General features: G+C 37.4%; 1 protein-coding gene and 1 long non-coding RNA gene across 2 annotated transcripts in view; one reads left to right on the top strand and one right to left on the bottom strand.

The window, feature by feature from the left end:
* Positions 1–48: 48 nt before the first annotated feature.
* On the top strand, positions 49–19,566 carry LOC135308922 (uncharacterized). Its single transcript, XR_010369294.1, has 8 exons — positions 49–149; positions 851–951; positions 4,636–4,731; positions 8,965–9,036; positions 10,352–10,481; positions 15,051–15,634; positions 17,323–17,482; positions 17,980–19,566. It is a non-coding gene; the product is annotated as an uncharacterized LOC135308922 (long non-coding RNA).
* LOC135308921 (collagen alpha-1(XXVIII) chain-like) overlaps positions 1,311–19,848 on the bottom strand; it is a 34,431-nt gene continuing 15,893 nt past the window's right edge. The window contains exons 18-36 of the mRNA XM_064434575.1: positions 18,709–18,777; positions 17,395–17,466; positions 16,735–16,803; positions 16,024–16,095; positions 15,078–15,146; positions 14,594–14,662; positions 12,814–12,882; positions 11,695–11,763; positions 11,174–11,242; positions 9,734–9,802; positions 8,953–9,021; positions 8,076–8,156; positions 7,034–7,069; positions 5,870–5,906; positions 5,184–5,741; positions 4,301–4,542; positions 3,644–3,728; positions 3,470–3,559; positions 1,311–2,257 (exon numbers count right to left, since the gene is read on the bottom strand). Coding sequence (XP_064290645.1) covers positions 2,058–2,257; positions 3,470–3,559; positions 3,644–3,728; positions 4,301–4,542; positions 5,184–5,741; positions 5,870–5,906; positions 7,034–7,069; positions 8,076–8,156; positions 8,953–9,021; positions 9,734–9,802; positions 11,174–11,242; positions 11,695–11,763; positions 12,814–12,882; positions 14,594–14,662; positions 15,078–15,146; positions 16,024–16,095; positions 16,735–16,803; positions 17,395–17,466; positions 18,709–18,777 — 2,094 coding nt within the window. The 3' untranslated portion in view covers positions 1,311–2,057. The remainder of the gene's footprint in view (positions 2,258–3,469; positions 3,560–3,643; positions 3,729–4,300; positions 4,543–5,183; positions 5,742–5,869; positions 5,907–7,033; positions 7,070–8,075; positions 8,157–8,952; positions 9,022–9,733; positions 9,803–11,173; positions 11,243–11,694; positions 11,764–12,813; positions 12,883–14,593; positions 14,663–15,077; positions 15,147–16,023; positions 16,096–16,734; positions 16,804–17,394; positions 17,467–18,708; positions 18,778–19,848) is intronic.

Raw genomic sequence — 19,848 nt, forward strand, 5'->3', positions numbered from 1 at the left:
TGGCTGCGGCGCCGCACGCGGGCAGCGCCAGCGCACTCGCGCCCGCCCTGGCTCCTCCCCCTCAGCCCGGCTGAGGGGCTCTAACGCGGAACCTGAGGGTGACAAGCGGTCTGACAGGTGACAAAACCTGAGCGACCCTGGCGTTCTCGGTAATGCAGCCTGGAGCCCTCGCGATTTGCGGGGCTGAGTGTTTGTTTGGTGGTTTTGGGTTTATTTTAAAATAGATGAGATGTGCCATTTTTAATTTGGAGTTACTTGGAAACTGCATCCAAATTTCAATTGCAGTGCCCTACCACTTACAAATGTAAAAAATAACACTCCAAATAAGACTCATAAGAAAAAAACTCGTCCTTTGGTAGTTCTTCCCTCACAGCTTATCCGTGGGTTGGCGAGCAGCCTGTTGTACCCATCTGGAAATTGACGCAAGCTGGGTGAAATGAAGCAGCGGGCGGGAAGTGCCCCGGGCCCTCAGGAGAGGCACTCAAAGCACAAAGGGCCCAGGGTGTCTTAGCTGAGGCCAAACTCCGCTTTTTGTTGATACGCTTGAAGTTACCATTTGCTCAGGGGGAAAAAAAACCCAACCAACCAAAAAAAAAAAAACAAAAAAAAACAAACAAACAAAAAAACACACACACAAAAAAACACCACCCAAAAACAAAAACAAAAAAAAAAAAACCCGCAAAAACCAACCAACCAAAAAAAAAAACCAAACCAAAACATAAAACCCCCCAAAAAAACAAACAAAAAACAAACCCAAAAATACCACAACCAAAAAAAAAACCCAAAAAAACCCCAAAACCAAACAAACCACGGAAACCCAATAAAAAAAGATTGACGAGTTTCATTACAGGAGTGCATAAGCTGAGATGTTTGGCCTTGTTAAGGGCTGTGGCAGAAATCCGGTTATGTTATCAGAAACACACGACACGCTGAATGTCATTTAGCTGTGAGGTAAGTTTTCATTCCTGTAAATGTACCATTATCCATTTTCTGCCCTGGCAGTAAAACCAAAAATGTTTTATTAGAAATAAGCTTTAAAGTGTATTAAATAACAGGAAATGTGACATATACAAGCAGACACAAATGTAAAAAGCAATATCACAGAAACAGATAATAAACACAGTGTGCTGCGTTTAATGTTTTAAGCATAAATTTAAATAGTTAACTAAGGAAAATGAAAATACTGAAATGCAATTAAAAATTAGACTAGGCTTTCAGAAGCCACACATTGGAAAGACCATTTTAGACATGAACTAACCCAACACAGTAATGCCAGTTATTGGTGTATTCACTCATAGAAGTCTGTGGATGTGTTTTAACTGTAATTGTAATGGATCTTGGATAGCTAATAAAAACTGAGGAGAGTTTACTGAAAAAAAGGATGAAATGTACCTGTGATGGGCTTAGGAAAGGTGGGTAAGTGAACAACTCCCTGTCTTGTGACCCAGAGAACCCAGGTTCTCTGTTGCCTACAAGTTGATGCATTTGATGTATTTATCTGTATTAAGCAGTACTCTGCATCTCGTTTGGAAGTTGATGTTTTGTGCTTTAAATCGTAAAATACTATTTGTAAGAATAGTTTCATTTAAAAGAAGTGAAGATTTCATTGCAGAATCCATGCCAAATATTAGATTTCCATAACAAAAGGAAAAGAACTTACATAATGACCAAGGATTGGCTTTCAAAGCAATATATGTAGTTTAAAATAAGATCTAGTTAATGACTGTACAATGGTAGTATTTAAAGATCTAGGTGAAGGAAGGGAAACTGCTATGGCAAATGCTATACTGGCTTTACTATTACTGAGTAAAAAAGGACATTTTGTACTCTTGATACTGTTGAAAATTTGCTATTTTGTTATAATTTCTGTCATATTATAAATGCTAAAAATATTTAAGTACGCTTGCATATGTAGACTTTTTTTAGTTAGTGGGCATGTGACTTCATAATGTTAGCATTCTCTAAATTACTTTGTTTGATTTTAGATACCATGCTGGATACTTGAAAAAAAAGCCAAACAATCAATAGCTTCAACCTTATAATTTTTAATGTAGAGACTAATTTCTACCTCCAGAAAAAACCACACAAGCCTGTGTACATTCCTGTTCAGACTCAAAGCGGTTTGCATTGCCATGGCAGCCCCCATACCAAAACTGAGCGCAGGCATTGGCCTGTCCATCGTAATACCATCTGATGGTGTAAACGCGGCAGGGCCCCTGCTCCAGCCTTAGCTTGCAGCGCGGGTCCACAGTGCTTTCTAAAATGAAAAAAAAAAGAGCAATAGAAACCATTCAGTTTGTAAAAGCCAATTGTATTCCACAGATCTTACCTTTAAAACTCTTACTTTGTTTTTTTGTTTGTTTTTTTTTTTTTTTTTTTCTGCTGGTCTTATACAATAGTATAAGATTCACTTTTAGTTCTAAAGATGTTAATATTGAAGACAAGTTATAAGTGCATCTTGGTAGTCAAATAAACTGTTCCTTTACTGGCATGATTCTAGTAATTCCCAGAAATAAAAGTATTATGGCTCCATATTCGAAAAGAGAAAACAATATGAATATGATAATTTTAAAATACATTTTTTTGAAATCTGATTATGTTCAACCAGTCTTGTGAACAAACTGAAACTGTAGGCCAAAGAGCTGTAGTAATTATGTACATAAGTTTTGAATTTAAAACTCCTACAGATATGGATTAGAGGACTGTGACATACTAATCTAGTCTCACTCACTTTAATAATACCATGAGATAGAAAACAGTTTTCTGTGAATTTTAATTTTGTGACTATTATTTTGTCTTTTGAAACTGGTATATTGTCACTTTTTTTGAAAAAAACCGTAGTGCCAGAGACTGAATGAGTCATGCCACTGTTCCCAGGAAACATTGGGAACATGTTTTCATCACTCTCTTCTGTTGCTCCCATGATAATACACTATTACTGGAACTGAAAATCCCCCAAATGGTGAACAAAATACATTTGGACATTTCATAATAAAGAATCGACCCTTTAAGCACTCAGCTAATTATTATACTTAAAATGACTAAACACTGTTTTTTCCTTTTCCTTTTGCTCCTCTGAAAGAGAAACACATTCTTTCTGTCCAATTCTGAAATCGCTGTCTTTGTCTTTGATGAAGTCTCCCAGCTCTGTGGACTGCCCCTCCTTGGCTGATGAATGGCCCGCTGACTGCTCCCCCCTCCGTGAGCGTTATGTTCCCTTCTTGATGCCCCTTAGGAGCTCCCTCTCAGGTTGTAGACAACCTTGCTTTAAGTGGAGAGGTGGGATCTGGGACTTGGGAAGACAAGAACTGCAACTAGATCTGTTATAAAATCCTGAAACGACTTCTCTTCTGCATCACAGACTCACAAAATCTTTGGAGAATGGAACAAAATTACTCTGATTTAAAGCCTTATTAAAAGTTAGTACCAGGAAAATAGGTAACAAAATGAAAAATTATCTATTACCCACCAGGTCTTGGTGTGGGGTCTGCAGTTGAAAGAGATGATGTCATCACTTTATTGAATGGTGGTTGTTTAGATGACAGTAATGGTAACACAGCTGCAGGTGAAAAGAAACAGAATGAGACATTGATTTTTCATCAGCCAAAAATGAAAATGAAGAAATTAATGACAATAGAAATACCTCTAGTGTTTCCTGTTAAGGTTGGCTGTTGTTCTTCATCTTGTTCCTCTTCATAGGTGTCATAGACTACAGGAGGTACATTGGTCTGAAATAAGCATTTGATATTTTTTTCTTTCCAGGTACTGTGAAGTGTTTCAAAATGAACAAGTCCTCCATGACTTAGAGATTTTCTAGTGTTTTTCCTTTCCATTTACCCTGACTTCAGCGTTAAGAACCAGAATTTTAACTTCTCCTGTTTGGTTTACCAGGAAAGTTGTCATATGTAAATGTTAGATAAATATTTTTCTTAGTTGAGCTTTACAGAAGTTTATTTATAGGCTTAAAATTATAATCTACAATTGAGTTCAATTACTGTTCTTAGACTTAATTATAACAGTGTAATTGCTTTTTAATATTGTTATGATTCACACTGTGGCACAAATATTACTCTATTAAACAAAGGAATCCTTGTAACAGTATCAGGAATAAGTTATAGCTATCAGTTTATTGCCTGCATACAACATCACAGCTCTTACTCAGAACAACCAGCTCTGAGCATACCAAGTTAAAGTACCTGTGCTGCAGAAAATTAAGGGAAATGGTACAAATTACGTTAGGTGGCACAGAAAGAGATATACTTTAAGATTCTGCTCATTAAAGCCTGCTGAATTTTCATACCGGCGCTAATGGTTGAGGAAGATGGCCAAGACTCAGAGGACTTTCTACTGTAGATACTCCAGGTGTCTGTGCTGAAAGTGATTGTCTGTTAACATTGTTCTTCTGAAGTATGTAATGTAAAGAACTTGGAGATACTGAATGGAAGGATCGCCCACTTATACTTGCACCATTTTCATTATGGTTGTATACTAAGGTGCCATGTTCATCTTCACAAAATTGATTCACTAATTTGGACTCCAGAGCTGTTAAAAAAAAAAGAAGTAGAAAACTTATCATACTGAGAAATTCAATTATTGTTAAAATTTAGATTACTTATATATGTCACTAATACACAGGTAATCCAGATCTCCTTCGGATTGTTTATATGCATCTACGAAGATTATTCCTGATTCTTTGGAGTATGGACTTTTTGGTCACAAATTTGCCAGCATGTAAGTCCTCTACATGGTAGAAAATACAGTGAACTCACGTTAGGGTGTTCATCTAAGCTTAGTAACAACTACTAGTTGGTAATGGGAAAATAACTGCTTATCTTGCTCCTGTGAATAACCACATGAAAATGGGTTATTTCCCTAGGGGAGTGAACAAGTAGCATTTACAACAATGAGTTTCATTCTGATTTACAGTCAGATTTTCAGTGCATGAGCACTTACTCATCTTAGAAAACTTGTTTAAGCAGCTGTTTTCCTAGACTGGGTGATTGACATTCCCCCATTGGCATGTTGCCCCATAATGTGACACCATAAACAAAGGGGATCTGTATCTCTAGATTCCTATTACTTTGCAGCATCAAACATATCCACAAAGGTAATGCTTCTCTCCCACCCTGCCCCCTTGTGAGAAGTATCGGATACAAGGCAGAGTAAAACCTCAATGAAGGCACCTGAGAGGGTGTTGAAGTCATCGATGAGGTACATGTGCTCTCCGTCGGGGTCTGAAGCAATCAGATTTAGCTCACGCACAAACTCAGCCTGTGTTGGATCTGAAGTATTTACGATTCCTATTGCATACATTTCGATGTTTGCTGCGTGAGCCTCTCGAACAACAAGATCCAGTTTTACAGCTTCTCTCTTGTCTGTTTGGCCATCTGTTAGCACAATTGCTACTTTCCTCACCCCTGCTCGAGCACCAGAAAATCCTTCCTGGGTTGCTTTGCGGATAGCAGTTCCTGTGTAAGTGCCTTCTCCCATGTACTGCATTGTTCTAATTGCTCTCTTGACATCCTGGCGGGTTGGGTACTTGTTGAGACCAAATTCTAGCCGAACTTCTAAACTGTATAACACAAGGCCAATTCTGGTAGCATTTCTGCCTACAGTTACTCTGTCTACTAAAGCAGTTACAAAGTCTTTGATAATCTCAAAATTTTCTGGTCCCACACTCTCAGAACTGTCAATCACAAATACAAGCTCCATAGGAATTTCCTTACATTTAATACTGCAACCTACAAAGGAAAGAGAAAAGAAACCCAGATCACAATGACTTAATTTGGCATGCTTTAGGAAAAGAGAAGAATGCAAATGTCATGAAGGAAGTATAGAATTTGAACATAAAGATTTCCTGAGTCCTTACCACATATCTCTTTAATTAATTTAATGATATCTTCTCTCTGGATGTGAAAAAAATTAAATATTAAAATATTTTACAGTTTGCCTCTTTCAAACGAGCTATAATATTGACACTTAACAAAGATTTTGGTTATAATTAATATTTGTGTCCTACAGTAACTTACAAAAATCTTACTGTTTTACTTCCAAACTTCTCCTTGAGTTCCACATTTTACAATGAACTATTTCATATGCATACAAGGATCAATAACTTGACAAACATTAACGTCTCTATCTAAAACAATTAACTCCTGTTATTTTAAAAAAATGTTTTGTGATTAATTGATTCTCATTAAAAATGAAAGGCATAAATATTTCAGCATCTGAATAATATAATATCCCTTTTAAATGTTGTGGGAGCAGAGAAATAGACCCAACTTTAGGAAGTGTAGGATTGCTTGTAGTGAGGTGACATATGCCAGAGCACCAATACAGAATGGAATTAGGAGTTGTCAGCCCTGATATACCTGGCCCACTATTACCCAGCCTTCATCAGCACAAAACCCCAAAACTGCTGCCTTCAGAGCTGCCTGTTCAGAACAATGATAGCTTCTGTGACATGAGTGACATGTGACGTGTGAACAAAGTGTTTCTCAGAGCAATCATTTGTTATATATTTTGAGTGCAAGACAGGACTCATCTGGCATTGAGTCAGTCTTCCAAATACAACCTTTTGCTACTGCTTCTCAGCTTTCATCATAAACTGTAGTAGTATTTATATTCTCACTGACATATTTTACTGAATTTGACTCAAATGTGGTACAGGCTTAGCAGAAATATAAATAAGTTCATAGCATGATAGACCATGACAAGTTTGAAGATCTTTGCTCTTTATACTCTTAAATACTTGCAAAAAAACCTTCCTGCAGCAAGTACACACCTGGGTGATCTAACACTAGCTGTAAAAGAAAATATAGCAGAAAAATACCCTAAGTCACCAGGAAATTCCATTTCAACATAAAGTAAATAAGAAAAAATCAGAAATCCTTGAGTTGGTTTCTTTCTGTATTATTGCTGAGGCAGCTTCTAATCAGAAAGCTCTTTCCAAAATAATTAAAAGGCTACGTTTCATCTGATAGAGTTGTTTATATCTTGCTGTAATGGGATTTAAATAATGGAATTTGCTTACTGTTAGGCCTTGGTCTCCCTTTGGTCCGGTTTTGCCCTGTAACAGTGATTGCTAATTAAGCTATTGCAATTAGATAGTAACATTGTAATTCAGAATAAGACTTCATCAATACCGTTATTAGAATAATATTTTTCCAACAGAAAGTTAAACTAGAAAATGTGTGCTTCTGCTGCACATGGACTGCCTTGTGCATGTAGTACCTGCAACCTCCTGATGTGGTTTATGGGAAGTGGATGACCTCAAGTCTCCCACTGGGTCACCAATTGTCAGTTGTTTTTCACTGCTGTCCTGCTTTTGGCTGGGATAGAATTCATTTTTTTAGTAGCTGGTTCAGTGCTGTGTTTTGGATTTATTATGGGAATCATGTTGATAACACACTGTTGTTTTGGTTGTTGCTAAGTGGTGCTTACCCTTAGTCAAGGACTTTTCAGTTTCCCATGCTCTGTCAGTGAGAAGCTGCACAAGGAGCTGGGGCAGCATGGCCAGGACAGCTGGGCTGGGCAGGCCAAAGGGATGTTCCCCAGCATGGGAGGGCACACTCAGCACAGGAACTGGGGAGTCGGCCGGGAGGGGCCCATCGCTGCTCGGGGGTGGGCTGGGCATCCAGCAGTGGGTGGTGAGCAGCCTTATTGGGCTTCACCTGGTTTTTTTATGGTTATGGTTATGATTATCCTTGGTTCAGTTATTAGACTGGTTTATATCCATCCATGAGTCTTCTGCTTGTTTAGTTTTTGGGTTTTTTTTACTTTTTTTCCCTGATTTTCCTCCCCATCACACCGGTGTTGGGGGGTAGATGATCTGTGTAGTATTTAGCTGCTGGTTGGAGTTAAACCTGACAACTGCCTTAAGGAAGAAACCACATCCATGTGGGAAGTGGGGTATTAATCAAGTAAGTGTCTTCTTTGTGCTTTTAAAGTTTTTAATAGTTTCAGTTTCTAAAATGTTTCAGATTATATGTAATTAAAGAGAAAGAAGAAGACACAACCCAGCTTTGTTTCTGAGTGCTTTACGAAAACATCTGTGATAAACCTGAGTTACTCACAGGTTCTCCAGATAAACCAGGGTCACCCACATCACCTTTTTCTCCTTTTTTCCCCTTGTCACCTGTAGCTCCTCGATCTCCCTTTAAAACCATGGTGGTAAGCAGAAAGAAATTTTAAGTCAGTTTTTGTTACACTTTTCAAATTTCTCTCTCATAGCCTTTGTTGAATGCATATTAAGATTGTGACATGAGTTAGAAATCTTTGTTAGGGATCATTTAAATAAATTGGTACTTTGTGAATTTCATTAATAACTTGTAGTATTGACTAAGCATTTTTATGGGAAAAAATACCTGGAGTGGTTTGAACAATGAAGCATCTCAAACAACTACATGCAGACTGAGGGGTTTCATGGGCTATTGCATGATGGAAATTATTATCTATGCCTTAGAAAAATAAGATAACACTAGAGAAATAGAAAAGAAATCCAAGGGTATCATTAGAATGACTAAAGGGAATATCACTCTGAGAAACCTTCTGGCCCAGAAAAGATGTTTGGCATAGCAAACAGATGTATTAGTGTATCTTGGCTTGATTTTTAGAAGACTGTACAGCCTTTTTGAGCCATTGTGTTCACATCTAAAAACTGATTCCAACCCACCGTTCTCTTTTGCTTAACATTGATTAAGTTACAAAATTTTGCATAGCAGATCCGTGAAAGTGATATTAAATCTAATATTTATGTTAATAATAAAAGAATAATATAAATTCTAACAACAATATAACTTCTAACAATAATATAATCTTCTGGTGTCTGGGGCTCCTTTTATACAGAATTCACATGCATTCAATAAGAACTGACTGCAAAAGAGCATTTTGAGTGTGTTGGTTTCCACTTAGGGCATTATCTCACTATTATCTCTGATTTAGATATCATACCTTCTCTCCCAGAAGCCCATCTCCAGGGGGGCCTCGTGGTCCTGGCATTCCTTGAATACCTTGTTCTCCCTAATGATAATCCAGGTAGTGATATTAACCCTTTGTAATCATTCATCACACAGTAATTTAAAATGTTAAAAGAGAAAGTTTTTTTCAACTGCATTTTAACAAGGATTTTGAGGCACTTGAGACAATTTAGTGGCTAACTTCTATTTCTCAAATACTTCTTCAGTATAAAGATACACAATATTGAAAAACCATCTGATCATTATTTGATTGCATTTTAATTTGATTGCAATTTTAATTTTTTCCCTCTTTCCATCCCATTTTATTCCTTCTCATTCTGCCTTTCTTATTTCTATCTATTGAGTCTGTATTATCTGACTGATGCTTTGGGTAAAAGTGCATATTACAAGGAAAAATTCATAGTACTCACATTCAGGATGGAGGCTTTTTCTCTACTGAATAGAGTGTTAGTACACATAACTAATTCAGACTGTTTCTGTGGGCATGAGATTTGAGGAAGAAGGAGTGGTATTTTTAATTTTGTAAAGGTATCTTTAACTGATAAAAGTTCATTCTTCTTTCCTCAATGCACACATGCTTGGGCTAGTTTGCAGCAGTAGACAGAACAAACTTTGCAGGTGCTCACATTATCCTCCTCATTTTCTAGCCTGAGGCTCTCTTCATAAAAGAAACAATGTGAAATCTCCTTAACACCGTGATGGTCAGATTGACCACTCAGCACAGGTTAAATATTGAAGACATGGAGTCTTTTTACCTTAGCTCCTTGAATACCTTCACCAGGAGGTCCCAGAGAGCCAGGTGGCCCTGGGCGTCCTGTGGTTCCCTAGAGAATGTTCACAACAAAAATACACAATAAATTGTTATACCACTGTGTAATTTCTTGTCCTTCCTCTACCCTCAAAGATGTCTTTTTATAAATAGTAAGAAGAAGATTGCTCTAGCTGAAAAAGAGTCTTTTTGGCCTTTATCAGATTTTAATAATCCAGTTTATACTTTGAAGGAGTCAGTTGGCTTAATACTTAGTGAACATGAATCATCCTGCTGATAGAGATCTATGCTGCACTGAAGGATGGATTGTATTGGTAGGACACTGGGGACTGAACTAGAATTTAAGAGAAGATTATTATTGGCTTTTTATCTTTTACCACCATTACACAGTAAGACCTTTACACATACACACACTAATGTGGCATTGCGAATAAACACTTATTGTAATTTATAAGCTAGCTTTCAATGGAACTCTAGAAAAAAAGTTTCCCATTCCATGTTGCTCACAGGAAGCATTCAAAACCCACATAGAACATATTAATTTTATGTCTATACTGCTATTCTAGTACCCCTGCATGAAATTCTCAGTTTCCTCATTTGTAAGGATCCCATGGACATGCTATTTCTTGGTACTAGTGCTGCCTGAGAAGGTGCTCCACCACTGCTTTTCTCTGGACCCTGTCTTCCTGTCAATGGAAACTGTATCTCAGGGACCAATAAGTCACAATGTGCAGGTAACTCATTATTATGTTGCATAATCTTTGCATTTGACATTGTTGACTTCCTTTATATTTACATTCAAACAATTTCTTTTGTATTCAGTAGACTTCTAAAACAGCTGTAGGAGTGTATGAGTTTCCAATTTGGGAAGTTTCACAGTGAAAATTGCTTTTTATAGTTAGTTATTTTCAGGCCTTTGTCATGGTTACAAAATAATTATAATCCTTTTTGCAGGGATCAATCCTCATACTGGCTATTAGATGATTGTTTGATTTACACAATAAAAAAGAGGAATTAATCCCAGAAGAATTCAACAGTAGTGCCTATAGCTGTAACAAATAGTATAGGCAAGACATACTAAGTGCTTGCCCAGCCCTTAATTCTGACCAATGCTAGGTCTGAATAAATTTTTGCCACTCAGTTGCAACTAATGTCTGCAGGAGCTAAATGTTTTGTCACTGATCTTCACTGGTGGTTATCACCTTATCATTTGTCATGTGCAGCCACAAGGAGGCTATGGTTTATGGCTATTCACCAGAAATATTTTTGATTTTCTATAAAATAAAGATTATTTGTTGGATTAGTTGTTTCCAGTGAAGACAGAAAACATGCAGATATCTATATATAATTACACATTTTTGTAGCATACTTTTCCCCCCTATTTTAGAAATTAGACAAAGAGAGACATAATAGTTAAATCTCTTACTTTTGGTCCTGGCAAGCCTTTCCCTGGGGGACCGGCAGGGCCAACTGGTCCTCTACTACCAGGATCACCCTGAAAGGCGATACTTTAAGAGATAAGTAGTGAATACCAAAGTTTAATGTAGCTCTAGAACTCCAAGTATCTGTTACACCCAAATGGGACAAAGAGAAGAGAACTATTGAACTGCACTGTGCACGTCCAAACAATGCTAAGCCAAGAATATTGCTGGCAAGGCAAGGAAATTATTGGGGATAAACAGTGGCTGGTGGTCTAAACATATTCAAGTCAATTATGCACAGTTACACAGGAATTGCAATTCCCATATTATAAAATGAACTCCAGATTCTCCAAACAAAAAAAACCCCTGACAAACCTAAACCAAAAAAATCTACCTTTTACATACTGAGAAGAAAGTTAAAGCTGGATTAAATAGGTGTTCTGACTATGACCTATAAGTAGGAATTGTATCTCTATGAAGTAGAGTATACACAAGCATTTGCTTTTCTAGAACTTGAAGTCTGTACCTTAGGTCCTGGTAGTCCAACTCCATCTGGGCCTTGTTCACCGGGAATTCCAGGGAGGCCTGGCAAGCCCTGAAATTTTATGCACAGACAAAATATAAATTTAATTTACAGCAACATTGGCTACATGCATTTGTTAATATTTATATGGTAGTATCTTAACTATATTGTCTGTTAATGGGATCACTGTGATCTACAACTGGTTAAACTTTACTCTGATATGCCAGAAGTAGTGTCAGTAGCATTTACATGTGTGTTGCATGTCATGCAGGGGCTTCAGTGTGTTTGAAGACAGAGGAATGTAATCTGTAGAGGCAGTTGCAGAAGCAGTTCATTGGGTTACACAAAAATGTCAGAAAGTATTATAAATCAATTTCCAATTTCCATGTTGATGTTTGTTAATTTTGGTTCCTCAGTGTGGCAAATGCAAGAACTTCTGCTGTTGTCTTTAGCATAGGCAAATGCAAGTATGTGTGGTCCAAACTCCCTGGCTGTAGCCAGCAATCTTTCTGAGACTTCCTCGCTGCACAGGCAGGTGACTGCCAGGGCTGGTGGAGCATGCTGATGAGCACACTGGACATGTGAGGTCAGCATTGCACACATGTGCAGGGAAGGGAGAAGAAGGAGCCTTTTCTCTTTGCACCCTTTTTGCAGGGGTTGGTTATATCTACCAATAAAGGCCTCTGTAAAGACCAGTTCTGGCTCTTTGCACACCAGTTTCTTTTTTAGCAGTTCTGGGATGTATATGGATCCAACTGCTTAGCTAGATTGTATTTTCCTGTTTGGGAATAAATTTTGTGTGGTTGGGCAGAAGACAGCACCCTGCAGGAAGATTTTGAGGGAACTGATTGAAACATCAGTGATACTTTGGCAAAAAGAACCCACTTGGAATATGTTTCAGGGTGTAATCAAGAGAAGAGGACAGGGATGATCTTGTGCTGTTTGAGAGAGAGATTTCATTTTATTCTGTGTTGAAGTGCATTTCCACAGTTGAGTTGTTTTAGGCTTTTTAGGCTTTTAGACCAGCAAATCTTTCCTAGGATGTCAGACATATAGGATAATCCCTTATGTATAGCGCTTATTTCTTCCCTATCCACATAAAAGAAAAGTCTATAAACTTACAGGTGGGCCAGGATAACCATCTCCTTTTTGCCCAAAGGGCCCAGGGGGTCCTGGAAGGCCTTGGTCACCCTGATGAAGGCAGGAGAAACAGTTCAGTGAATGCCAAGACAATTGCTAGCAGGAAATTATCCATGAAAGTGAAACTTACTTGGCAAATATGCTGTAATTTGATTTTATCTATCAGCTAATATATTTTACTATGTGAATTATTATTTTAGGTTTATTTAATCCTGGACTAAACCAGTGACATTTCATAGTGATCATGATCTACACTCCCGAGTCACTAATTTTAATATTTTTCAAGACCTCTGTCTGTTGTCATTTGTGGCCTACACATAAGAAGAAATTACTTTAGTTGTATTTCTCATATTTTTATCATAATTTGTTCTAGAATTCTATTTTCCTGTAATGCTGTGGAACCTCATTAAACCTTTTAAGTATAACAGGATCTTCCTATGGGGAATGTACAACTAAACTCGTTTCATGGGTCAAGACAGCTGGAGTATCTTGGGAACAGATTTACCAAGAAAACTCAGAGGATCTTAACCCTCCCAGCCACACTGGGGGGTGCAGTGAGTTGCTCAGTTGCCATAGAATGGATGATCAAGGTTGCATTTGTTCCTGTAGCTACACAAAACATGGGCATTTAAAACAGTGGCAAGAAAAGACCCATGCAAAAATAACTTTAAAAAATTAGGCTGTACAGAAAATCTTTACCCTCTATGGCTCTACCCTGTATGGTTGTGTGTCTAAGAACTAAGCAAAAGCAGGACCACTAATGCTGACAAGACAGCAAAAAGTGAGGAATGTAGTCACAGAAACATGCAGTATCACCAAATTGAAAGAGCTTCGGGGGGCTCAAGGCTGAGGGAGAGAGACTTGCAACTCTGAGCAAAGGATGTGCTTCCATCTGATTAATTCCTGTTAGATCCTCAGAAATGGGACAACATCAAGTTCTTTGAATTGATTGGACTATACCAGAAAATTATGTGATTCCATCAGCATAATCTTCTCCTGATGAAAATAAATGTAAAAATATTGAAAACTGCTGACTGATCAAAAAGAGATGGAGATTGTCACATGTTTCTCATGCTTTTGTTACTCTGTGCAGTTCACTCCAAGAAAAAGGGATTAGTGATGTATTCAAAAGTACTGTCAAACTCACTAAGAACAAAAGGTGAGGGAGGAGCAGGCAAGATCCAGTATATTTGGAGAAACACAGGTTTATATGTCCTGAGTTTGTTGGTCTTCAGACAAAATCTTTCCTGGAATGAAGAGTGGCTTATGAAAGTTGAATCTAGGTACCACTGAGGTAGTGGTATACAGAAGCCATTGGAGATTAGCTAGATATTCATGTTCTTCTTACATTATAACCCTGTGTTATGAATGTTATGAATTTAACCCTGAAGTTATGAATGAAGCAAAGGAGCCTGGCTGAGAAAAATCAGCTGCTTGCTAATTAACATGTAGGCTGTTGTAAGCAGGGTTAATCGGGTGTTCTCTCTGAATTCACTCCTCATCAGTTAGAGTCATTCCTCTCCTGGTTCTCTGCCGTCTGAGATGTTACAGTTACAGACTCTGGAGGACTGGCCATCCATGGTTTTCCAGCTCTGCAAATCCTTTTACTCTGGCTGCCAGAGTTGTAGGACACACACATTAACTGTGGAACATTTTAGTGTAACTCTGTGGCTGTCCTAGGAGATTTGTTGCTGTTTCACTTAAATCCTCCTGCCTTATTTTACAGTTGTATCAGAAATTAGTTTAACAATTTAGGAGCTACCTTTGCCCCAGGAAGCCCAAAACCTGGTTCTCCAATTGGTCCAGCAAGACCAGGTAACCCAATGTCACCCTGCAATGAAGAAAATAAATCCTCTGGTTACATATCTTAATAAACACCACAGGCTGTGGGTTTCTTTTATACAAATTCATATATAATGAACATAACAGCTTATTTTATTTATTGCTATTGCAAACATTAAATACCAAAAGCATAAATAAAATGAAAGAATAAATTAAAAATACAAGGAATAAACAAATGTGCTTTGATATGCAAAGTAATTCAAAATAAAGAAATGAACAAAGGTAGGCCATACCTCAAGCTGCCATACAATTAATACCAGGGCACAGTGATAACTAGACTGGATGCAATCCAGAAGTTTTAGTTGACCTCATAAGGCTGGAATTGTTTACACAAATATTAGCATGGCCTACTTCAGTTTTCACCCTGCATTTCTAAGCACTAGGAGATGGAATGTGGATGGTACCTTTGGTCCAGGCACAGATCTTCCAGGAGGGCCTGGCATTCCAAGGCGTCCTGGTGCACCAGGCTCCCCCTGCAGTGAAGGTAGGAGAGAAAAAACAATGGATTTTTCTGAAAGTGAGCATGACTATCACATAGAGAAAATATTTATGCAACATTTTACATTTAATTCCATTAAAATTCTATTAGAATTTCTAATAAGCTATTCTATGCAGAGATCAATCTAACTATTTGGAGAACTGATAACAAACATATTTTGTTTTCTCCGTGGAAAAGAGATTTTTCTCGGTCACTAAACAAACATTTTTGAAGCTTTTAGAAGTCCCTTTCTTGGTGTATTCAAGACTTGGTCCATCACATACTGTGCTCAAGACTCTCTGCCCAGTTGTGTAGGTATACTGAAAACATTTATACATTTCTCTTAGAGTAGATTTTTAAAAAATTATCTTTCAGTTTACTTTTTTACCTCTTTTTCATTTTTGTGGAAATACTCGTGTGTATAAATAATAGAAGAATAAGAAACTGGAGGAGAAACCTGGAGTAGCTCTTCTCTCACTTTCAGTAAGTACTTCGTATTTTCACAGAAACTCCAAATCCATAAAAGAATATCAGCCATGAGTCAGTGCAAGGGCAAATAAAGTCCTGTCATGTATTTATATGCCATACACCATACTATCTTCTCAAATATTTCTGTATAAAAATATCAATATATAGCTTTACTTTTTCCAAACCAACAGGGAAGCAATATGATAAATGCAAAAGTTTTTAAAAAACACTGCTAGTTGTTTGTAGGAATCATGGTGATTCTTGCTAAGAGAAGCCTTTGCTGAACTTTTTTGAAATTATTTTTTTATGAAGGGAGTTCATTCTAGAATGGTTGTTTCTGAGATCTGGAACAATGTACAGCTTTGGGAGAGTATTTTACATGTATAACATAGTAATGAAATCACTTTAGCTCCGACAGGTCCAGGCACTCCTGTTGGTCCTGTTAATCCACGTATTCCTCTCTGCCCTTGATCTCCCTACAAAAATGGAAAAGACATGTCACATATGTCAAATAATTTGAGAATGTATTAACTGAAATCAATTGTAAATGTCAGTGAAAGATAGCAAACTTCTATTTGTAGGTGGTGCACATGAGCTGTTCCTATTGCCTTCATGGGCAAGTCAGTTAATTCTGCTCAGGAATTGTCCAGTGTTGAATTTGTACAATTATAATAACATCAATTTCATCTGAAATTAAATAAACCAGTTTACCCCAGAATACTGTGAGAAACAGAAAAGCTAACAAGGAATCTAAAAGGTTGAATAATTGCAGCTGAAAAGCAAGTTAAGCAGTTACATGAAAAAGATACTAAGAAAAATAATCAAAACAGGAAAATATAATGCAGTTGCTAATACTTTTTTTTTAATTTGAAGGCAAATAGGGCAAATCAATTGATCATAAAGAAAAGCTAAGAATATTGTAAAATTCTAAAGAGAAAACTGCTGTTCAGGCAGATTACTGAACTGTAATAATTACAACAGAAAGTAAACGACTATGATTCCAGAATAATATCTTCTTGTTACTTGTACTGGACAAAAAAGAGAGAGAAGTCTTTGACAAACCTATTCCTGGAACATTACAATTTTGAGTGACACCTTTACTAAGAAATCCTCACCTTTTCTCCTTGTATTCCAATCCCTGGAGCACCTTCAGGACCTCTAAGACCAGGCAGCCCTGGTTCACCCTTGAACAGAAAAATCAAAGGAGTGTTTCAGAGCACTGCATGGACATGGTGCAAGACATACTTTGTATTCCCTTGAATAAATTCATTAAAACCATAGACCTTTCAGAGTCAATGACAAAACTCCCACTGATGTCAGGTGTGTTCAGGGGTTTTTTTCTTATATTCAGAAGCAAGAACTGTACAACTCCGTGTGGAGTACAAGAAGTAGCACATTTCCTTAGTGACAGCTGAACTCTGAGTATATAACCTTAAATAATGGAGTTTCTGAATCTAGAAAAAAACATGGTCAGAAGGCCATGAAAGCTTGCCCGTATCCATTTTAGTGCTTTCCTTCCTGAGTTGCAAGGCATTTAATGAATTACACAAAGCACACAAGGTAAACAAGATAAAGCAATGCCCCACCCCAAAAAAATAGAAAAAGTGAGGTTTTTACTAAAAAAGTATATTCAAAAGAGATTTCTTTTTTGCTGAAAAAAATGTGGTACTTTTTCCCTTGTCCATGAACACCCTCTCTTCTAGGTTTGGGTGTCAGGGAGAACAGTAGCAATGCTTGGGGTGAAGCAGACAGACTGCAGAGAGAGATGAACCAACCTTTTGTCCAGGGGCTCCATCTTCTCCTGGAAGACCAGGCAGACCTGCTAGTCCTGAAGGCCCTGGATCACCCTGACACCAGTAAAAAGTAAGTTCTTCTATTAAATTCAGACTCAGTACTATTCCTTCTCTGAATTAAGGAAATCTGTTTAATTTTTTTAAAAGTTTAAATATATTTGTAGAAAACATTTATGCATATGAAGTCTTTTTTTATAAAGACAGTTCTCATTACTTGGTACTATCCTACTGTCTGGTTGTTTTCAAGTATGCATTTTGTCTATGCAATTAAAATTATTACCTGTTAATGATTCAGCTTATTCATAAAAAATAATGCAGTCTTTTCATTAAATGGCAGCATTTGAAGGAAATATCAAATTTAACTGACTGTGACACAATGATTGACATCTTGCTGATGAATATGAATGCAAATAATTTCATGTCAGTGGAATTATCATTGCCCTATTACGTAAGATTCAGGAGCCTGACCAGGTTTTTTGATGAATTTGGGGTCAAATGGGTTCAATCAGCATTACTGTATTTTGTGAAATTAAAGAGAGAAATTGAATAATTTATTTTCTTTTCCAGCCCCTGTCACAAATCCCTAACAAATAAGAACAAAACCAGGACAGCCTTGTTCCTTTCCACTGTCACAAAAGTACTTTTTCATCGATTCCCCTATTCTGTGTTAATCTGGCTGTTAATGGCATAGGGACTGGCTGCTATCTTGGGCACTTCAGCACTGAAATAACCTGGTTACAGCTTCCTCTCCTCTAAGCAACTCAACTGTTCTTTCTGTCCACCAGCACAGCTTGTTTCTTTTATGAAGATGTGAGGACTTAGCTGTTCTGTTTCCACCATATTCTGTGTGGAAAGGGAAGGAGCATCACAATAACCACTGTTCAGGGCTTTTTTTCACCTCTCTGGCTACAGTGTAGCTTACACTTGGGACTGCGAGTTCTGGCAGCTGTTTCATATTCTGGATGGTTTTCTGTACAGAGCTGTAGGTGATCTGTGTGCAATGATGACTGGAGCATGAGCCAGGCAGGTGGAAATTTCCAGTCACCATAATTTTTACTATTTTTTTTACAGAACAGGGGTATTTAAAATGCTGCCATATGGAGGTTATTGAAAGTCTGTGTTAAAAATTCAAAAGACGAAGAACCTAAAATAAATATAGGTAAATATAAATATAAGAAATAAACAGGTTTATTTCTAAACCTGTTTTTATGTGGCTTCTGAAAGCATACTCAGGAAATATAAATTTATAATCCAAATGAATAAATAGATTAAATAATTCCTCTATTAACAATGTACCTTAGAACCAGGTTCTCCAATACCTCTTTCTCCTGGCACGCCAGTCTCTCCTGGTAAGCCTTGTTCACCCTTAAGCAGATATTAGTTTTTAACAGCATTATTATGAAAAATATAAAAACATATGCTTCATTGCTTAAATTTTAAGAAAGATTAATGTAATATTGCTTGTAGTAAGTGTTAAAAACCCTTGGTCACAAAGATTGGCAATTTGCCACATGTTTTGAGCTGTCACCAAAGAGCTGTTGGTGGAAATTATTCGTGCTCTAAATCTACACTTGTATGTCCCCAGGAATCTTTCCTGCCAAAGAGCTGATATTTCAGGAGCATATATGACATCCAAAGACAATTTTTTTTAAAAACTTTTTAGCAGTAGTAATCATATCCATGCACAGTCACTTAAAGTGCAAGAGGTGATACTTAATCCTGCAAAGTTCTTTACTTGTCACGGACACTTGACCACTTCCACCACTAGTTTCTTCATACCATGCTTTAATAGCCTTCAGTCATTCAGAACTTTGTCACATCTTTCAGAAAATTACTTTAAATCTCCATTCCAAACACCTCTAGGGTGATGTCTTTCATTAACTGTTCTCTATTTTGTGAATCAGTTAAGGCTAAATTATTCTGACAGTTTTTCTTCTGAAAAAAGTAGTTTTCCTTACACCTTGGACCAGTCTTAACATCTAGATACAGTGGATACACAAATTCCAGTGAGACAATAGGCAGCAGAAGTTGCAAGGAAGGCAATCAATATCTAATGTATCTTTGTATGTATTTTTCTGGAATGGAAACAGTACAGTGAGAATAAAAGATGATATAGAAATTGAGATGGTCTTCTCTTTCAAGTGCAACTAGTTTTTGTAACAGGTTTACTGCACCTCCACGTGCCATGAAGAAACCACAAGCTCAAGGCAGACAGCCCTCTCAGTGGAAGTGTATCAGGCAAAGTGCAGCTCACTGTCTGGTATGTGGTACCTGGAAGCTTCTCTGTCAGTCAAGCAAAAAGCTAAATGACATGAGTGGCATGAGTTTACCAAGGCTTTTTAGTGGAGTAGGATCTGCTGTATGGTTTATAATATTAATAAAGAAAATATTTTCTGCATCTATGTCAATACTTAGATTGGTGTTCAGCAATCCAGT

Source organism: Passer domesticus, chromosome 10 (genome assembly GCF_036417665.1).
Source record: "Passer domesticus isolate bPasDom1 chromosome 10, bPasDom1.hap1, whole genome shotgun sequence".
Taxonomy (NCBI): domain Eukaryota; kingdom Metazoa; phylum Chordata; class Aves; order Passeriformes; family Passeridae; genus Passer; species Passer domesticus.